General features: G+C 49.6%; 1 protein-coding gene across 2 annotated transcripts in view; it reads left to right on the top strand.

The window, feature by feature from the left end:
• Window positions 1-973: 973 nt before the first annotated feature.
• The window catches only part of LOC132385428 (tapasin-like), a 33,405-nt gene continuing 27,433 nt past the window's right edge, over window positions 974-6,945 (top strand). The window contains exons 1-2 of one of the 2 annotated variants that reach the window (XM_059957490.1): window positions 974-1,103; window positions 4,458-4,673. In XM_059957490.1, the coding sequence (XP_059813473.1) occupies window positions 1,052-1,103; window positions 4,458-4,673 (268 nt within the window). In that variant the 5' untranslated portion in view covers window positions 974-1,051. The other variant, XM_059957489.1, reaches the window with a different exon arrangement.

The raw sequence follows: 6,945 nt of genomic DNA, 5'->3' as shown, positions 1-6,945 counted from the left end.
CCGGCCAATCACCTCCCTCTGGTGCCCGTCTCACCCCTTCTCTTCCCCTCACCGGCCAATCACCTCCCTCTGGTGCCCGTCTCACCCCTTCTCTTCTCCTCACCGGCCAATTACCTCCCTCTGGTGCCCGTCTCACCCCTTCTCTTCTCCTCACCGCCCAATCACCTCCCTCTGGTGCCCGTCTCACCCCTTCTCTTCTCCTCACCGGCCAATCACCTCCCTCTGGTGCCCGTCTCACCCCTTCTCTTCTCCTCACCGCCCAATCACCTCCCTCTGGTGCCCGTCTCATCCCTTCTCTTCTCCTCACTGCCCAATCACCTCCCTCTGGTGCCCGTCTCACCCCTTCTCTTCTCCTCACCGGCCAATCACCTCCCCATTCTGGTGCCCGTCTCACCCCTTCTCTTCTCCTCACCGCCCAATCACCTCCCTCTGGTGCCCGTCTCATCCCTTCTCTTCTCCTCACCGCCCAATCACCTCCCTCTGGTGCCCGTCTCACCCCTTCTCTTCTCCTTACCGGCCAATCACCTCCCTCTGGTGCCCGTCTCACCCCTTCTCTTCTCCTCACCGGCCAATCACCTCCCTCTGGTGCCCGTCTCACCCCTTCTCTTCTCCTCACCCCCCAATCACCTCCCCATTCTGGTGCCCGTCTCACCTCGTCAAATCTGCTTTCGGAGTCCTTCTTCGGCCCTTTTCCAAATTCCGACTGCATCGCCCTCTTCCCCGTCACCTGGCCTAACCCACCAGTCGCCAGCTTGAACGGCATTCTGGCATCTTCGCCCTTCTCGGCCCGAAACTCTGACCTGCTGATTTCCTCCAGGATTCCCAGCTTCTGCAGAATCTCGGGGGTTCTCGCTTTGGAAGTTGGTGCAGGACCGCCGGGGGGAGGTGTTGGTGGACAGACCAAGATTCAAGTTTATTTTGATAGGCCATTCCGCGGTACTAATGTCACGGAAACTGGCTTTTCCCGGCAGCTTGTTAACGTAAACTGAACATAAAGAACGCCTCTCGTGTGGAGAGAGACCGAGGCTCCTGCAGTCGGTTCAGGAACCTGATGACAAAGGGGAAGAAGTTGTTGAACCGCCGGGTCGGGGCAGATCAAAGGGGTCGGGAGGTTTTCGGGAATAACTGAGACGGGGAGAGAGGGGTCGGGACGGGTCAAAGAGATCGGGAAGTTTTTAGGGGCTGGGGGAGTCACGGAGACGGGGAGGGTCACAGAGGGCAGGGAGTTTTTAGGGGCCGGAGGAGGCCCGGAGAGGGGTCGGAGGGAAGCGTGTGCTTTCGTTCGTGTTTACCGCTCCGGGGTATTTTTCAACGGAGAGTCCCGGCGAATTCGCCCTCAGCCCCGCCTCTGCCCCCCCCCCCACCCCGCCGGTATTCCGGGAAGAGAAAGTGAAACCGAGAGCCGAGGTAAAGGCGCTGCCGCGGCCGCTGCAGATTCGCCGCCCCCCGCAATGGATGCAGTCGCTGCCCTGCTCGGGGTCGCCCTGATTCTCGGTATCTGCCTCCCACCAGGTAAAGCTCCAGCCCCGCCGCGCTCCGACTGAGTCCCGGAGGGCGGAAACACCGTTCTCCGCTGGTCTCCGGCGCTCGGGCCTGGCCAGCTCGACCTCTCCCGGTCGGTCACAGATCCGGACCTCCGACGCCGTCTGCATGTCCCGGAGGCGAGCGGGGTCGATGGGGATGGGGAGGGTAATCTCCCGCTGAGAATTATCTTCAGAGTGTGCTGGAAAGGGGTAGAATCTGGGGACCCCCCCCCCCCCGGGACCCTCCCTGTGACTGCCCTTCCCCGGGTGTGAGATGAGGCCGAACTTGGGTTGCAAGAGCAACACTTCATCTTCTGTCTGGGTAGCCTCCAACCGGACGACATGAACATCGATTTCTTTAACTTAGTTATTTCTCCTCAGCCCATCTTTCCCTGTTTTCCCATTCCTCACTCTGGTTCCCCTCCTCTTTCCTCCGGGGCCCATTCTCCACTCCTATCGAATCCCTTCCTCTTCAGCCCTTGGCCCTTTTCACCTGCCCCGCTCGAAGCTGAAAGCAAAACTGTAATGTTGAGGGTAACTGGTTAGAGTACTGTGAGCAATTTGAGGCCCCATATCTAAGAAAGGATGTGCTGGCATGGGAGAGGGTCCAGGGGACGTTGACAAGAGTGATTCCGGGAATGAAAGGATTAGTTTACCAGGAGTGTGTGATGGATTTGGGCCTGTACTCACTGGAGTTCAGAAGAATTGGGGGGGGGGGGGGGGGGGGGGGGAGGGGAATCTCTTTGAAAGTAATTGAACGTTGGTAGCTCCAGACAGAGTGGATGTGGAGAGGATATTTCCTATAATTGGGCGTAGGACCAGACGGCACAGTCTCTGAATAAAGGCGTTTATTTATATAACCCTTTTCAATCACAAGGCAGTTGCTTTACATAGAAAAAGATATAAAATTAGATATCACATTTCAGCCCATATAAAAAGGAATAAAATCACACAACAATAGCTATGATAAATAGAAGTTTCAATGCAGATTCTAATTGAAAGCTACAGCGAAAAGAAAAGTTTTAAGCCTCGATTCGAAAGAGCTTAAAGTACGATCAATGTTTCGGGCCGAACCCCCTCAGCAGCACTCAGGGTTTTGGCCTGTACTGTATTTTTCCCCCATAGATGCTGCCTGGCCTGCTGAGTTCCTCCAGCATTTTGTGTCTGTTACCTGGATTTCCAGCCTCTGCAGATTTTCTCTTGTTTGTAGTGTTTTAAATTCATTCCTCTGGTGGACAGGAAGCCAGTGTTGTGATCTGAGAACTGGAGTGATGTCTTCTCAGCTCCCGGTCTCAGTGTGGACTCCAGCAGCAGCGTTCTGAATGAGCTGCGGCTGTCTGAGGGATTTTTACAGAGACCTGTGGAAATGCCATTACAGTGGTCAAGCCTGCTAAAAATAGGAGTTTTTCTAGATCTTGCTGAGACTTAAAGCCTTTGGCTCTCGGTATAATGTTGTCGAAATCCAGACTGGAAAACATCGGTACAGATGCTGAGTGCCAAAAGCTGTCAAGTTGCTGACAAGCAGCCTTTTCAGTTATCTTACTTAAAAGTGCTCAGTTTGATATGGGCCTGTAGGTTGTTCTTTTTGAAAAGCAGCTCAATAACTGCAGTTTTCAGGGCTTTTAGGAAGCAGCCTGATAGAGGTATTGACTGTCTTCAGAATGTCTGACACTTTGCAATTAAAAACATTTTTTAAAAGGCTGCAGGTAAAAGGAAACAGGAGGAGGACTTCAGGTGTGGCACAATTTCCTCTGTGGTCTATATTTTGAATCGTGTCATCTTAACGAAGTGAGTTCTGAGTGAGTGAAGGGATGACACTGGCCTGATGCAGACACACTGACAACATGCCTAATCTTCTGAATTTTGTCAGTAAAATAGAACGCAAGGTCATTACGTGACTTTGTAGACAGGAGTTCAGGTGCTGCTGATGTGTGAGCCTCTCAAATAAGGCACGTGCATTATAGCTGTTTGTGTTTATGGTATCAGAGGAGGACGGCCTTGCATGTCTCAGCTTCGTAGATGCAGAAAGTTTCTTTATAAGTGTTGCAATGGACCTGGGGTTTTGTTTTCCGATATCTGTGTTCAGCTTCTCAACACCCTCGCTTTTGGAGTTTAACCAGCGAGCTGTTGCTCTGAGGTGCTTTTTGCTTCCCAGAAACTACGTTTCACTTTTGTGGGGCTGATTGTAATTGTAGACTTGAGCTGGTCTGCAAGGTCACTGACAGAGGCTGGCGAGAAGGCAGGTGCGGGAGAAAAGGCCTGTGTGAACAACACCTTGGTGCTTTCAGAGATATATTGTTCTGTGATTACCTCCGTCTGAGCACTGGTGAATAGAGACATAGTCATTTTAAAGAGCGCACAGAATTGATCAGGAAGAGCATCACCCCAAAAGTGTTAAGACCTTAAGACAAGATTGAGGGTGGTGGTAGAGGGATGTCCATTTCGAACAGAGATGAGGAGGAAATTCTCTAGCCAGAGGATGGTGAATCTGTGGAATTCACTGTGGCGGCCAAGTCATTTAAAATAGATTGATTGCTCAAGTGTCCTGCGGGCTAGCGGAGGGAACGAGAGCCTTACACCTCCTTTGGTAGAGACGTATCTCCACCCCGACACCGGAAAGGTTAGAGGGAGGAAATTTAAAGGGAACAGAAAGGCAATTTTTTTACACAGAGAATGGGAAGTGCCTGGGTTGTGCAGCGAAAGGTGGAGGTGTGACAGGAGTGTTCATGAGGCTCTGAGGCTCATGGATGTGCAGGGAACGGAGGGATGTGCACGTTGTGTAGACAGGAAGGATTAGTTCAGTACAAATCGGCTTGTCACAGTCCCGTGAACCGAATGGCCGGATCGGGTGCTGACGTGCTCTCTGACCAGGCTGATGTCGACCAGTGTCTCCTGGGCCCTGCGTGTTTTAATCCAAGTTCTCTCTCCACCCAGTTCTGAGCCACGGTCCCACGCTGGATACCGGGACGCTGGTGGACTGCACATTTGTCGAGGAGGCACGTGGCAAGGGGAGCTTCCCCGGCGCAGTTGACCAGACCGATGCCATGCTGCTGCTGCGGAGAGTGTCGGGCCGTAGGCTGGAGGATGAGCGGCCCTCGGGCGTGGCCGTGCCCCCTGACCTGAAGCCAGGCATGTTCCTCGAGGTGTTCGGTAAGATCCCACAAACTCCAGGGTGTGGATTGGCCATGTGGCCTCTCCCTGTGCACTATGGGTTTACGAATCACTGATGTGCTTCCTGATCCAGAATCAGGTTTCATGTTCTAGGTATGTGGTGAAAGTTGGTGTTTTGTGACAGAAGTCAGGTGAGAGAAATGCACACGCACATAGTGCAAAAAGCAAGTAAAATTACTGAGATAGCACTCACGGGTTCACTGTCCGCTCAGTCAGAACGTGTTTGGCCACAGTCTCCTACCCCAGTGTTACAAGAATCACCCCTTGTAATAATGATCAGTGAGGCACAGAAAATCTGTACTTACCAACAAGTAGCGTTAAAATCTAACTACCTGTTAGAAGCCCTGACCCTCCGTGAACAGTCAATGAAGAGGATTGCCCAGGAATGCTGGCCTCGTGGTCCCGATCTCCACGTGTCCATGGGGTCCTCCTTATCCGCCTGCTGGCCGAGGCAAAGTTCGTCCTCCATTGGCCAGATCCAAGGTCACTGTTCCCACCCCTTGGTATAACTTGTGGCCCCTGTTATATGTCTGTCCCACCAATGCGTATTGTAGAAGGACTGATTATTCACTGGAAAAATTGGCAACAAGTGATTTTCATAAGTACTAACAGTTTCTGCTTTGTCATTTCTTCTGATCAAGACCAGTGATCGCCCCTTTGAGGGCACCTTGATAAATCTATAAATTGCAATAAATTAGTGCGCATCATGGTAAGCAACCAACTAGCACATGTAGCATGGATCTCAGTTTTGTGCATTTCCTCAGGCATGAGGTCTGTGCGGTCAATAATCAGGTGTGTTGTAAATGAAGGGGCTTCAGAAATTTAACCACATCCAGAGTTACCTGGGATTCATCTCGACCAGTGTGATTAGTTTGTACCTGATCTTGGTCATTTTCTCCAGTAATATCCCTTATTTTCTGGAGGATCTGTATCCAGGGTGTTGATCGTTGCATAACCTGCTCCCACTATTTCCAATAGTCCTCTTTTCCTTCTACTTTTGACTGGCTTAAACTCAGTCCTGCTTAGTTGTCTCCCAAGAAGGTGAGTACATAATGGTTTTATTGTAGGTGAGGACCATGCAGGCACCATTGTTTCAGTTAGATTAAAGATTAAATGCCTCAACATGCTGGTTCCCTGGTACCAAAGTGACAAACTCCCCTGTATCTTCTAACACAGGCATGGGCAAACTTTGGCCCAGGAGCTTTTTAATCCGGCCCACAGAACTTGATGAAATTATATTAATAAACCTTGTTAACGTTTTTTCCCCGCAATTCTGGCGTTTTCCCAATAGATGACTCACTCTATATACATTGACCTTTGTTGAGGTGCAGCGTATTACTCCACATTTGCGCTTTACTCTTTGTTCGGCTCGACCTATTTGTGTGAACAGGCGTTCAGCGTCATGAACATCAACAAAGCCAGCCACAGATCCAAGTTAACTGACCAACACCTCAGATCCATCCTGAGAATCACCACAACAAAACTAAATCCAGACTTTGATGCGCTGGCTAAAAAGGGAGACCAACAACGCTGTTCCCACTGAAATTAAAAATAAGTTTCTTCGTTGTGTTATGTAAAAAATGCATTTGAAAATATTTTTTTCAATAAGTCTTACATGTTAAATGTCATTTCTGTTAAGTGATGGACATGAGTAGTGCGCAGGTGCACGTACGTTCTCAAAATAAAAAATGCGCTCCAGATCAAATAACGCGCTCCGCATACTGGCGCGCTGTCACTGATCTCTCCTTGTGCTGGTCGTTGTTGAGTTTTGGCACAGGGGACAATTGAATAAGAAGGAGCAGGACAAGTAGACCTGCATCTCCTACCGTTTTTGAAATAAAGACAGTCAGGAGGAGAGTGATGATGATAATATCTTGAAGGATAACAGAATTTTCAGTGCTTTAAAATAATAACTGTTACTATTAAAAAAAGCTGTATTTTATTCATTTAATTTTCAGTGTTTTAAAAGTCATTTCAATAAATAGCTAAATACCATGGGACTTCAAAGACAGATATTTTGTTGTAATGCATTTGTTCATTTTCAATTGAAATTAAAGCACATGTTTTCTACATATCCCATGATATTTTATTTTCTCTTATGAGGTGTATTACCAAAACACTCCGTCCATCTGCTCCTGGTCCGGCCCCCCTGTCAAATTTTAGAACCCTTTGTGGCCCACAAGTCAAAAAGTTTGCCCACCCCTATTCTAACACTAATCCTACCCCGTTTGTATTACGCTGAGTCTCTGCT

Source organism: Hypanus sabinus, assembly GCF_030144855.1.
Source record: "Hypanus sabinus isolate sHypSab1 chromosome 5 unlocalized genomic scaffold, sHypSab1.hap1 SUPER_5_unloc_1, whole genome shotgun sequence".
In the NCBI taxonomy this organism is placed as follows: Eukaryota; Metazoa; Chordata; class Chondrichthyes; order Myliobatiformes; family Dasyatidae; genus Hypanus; species Hypanus sabinus.
Note: the sequence above shows the minus strand (reverse complement) of the source record. Positions and strands in the feature narration are given on the sequence as shown.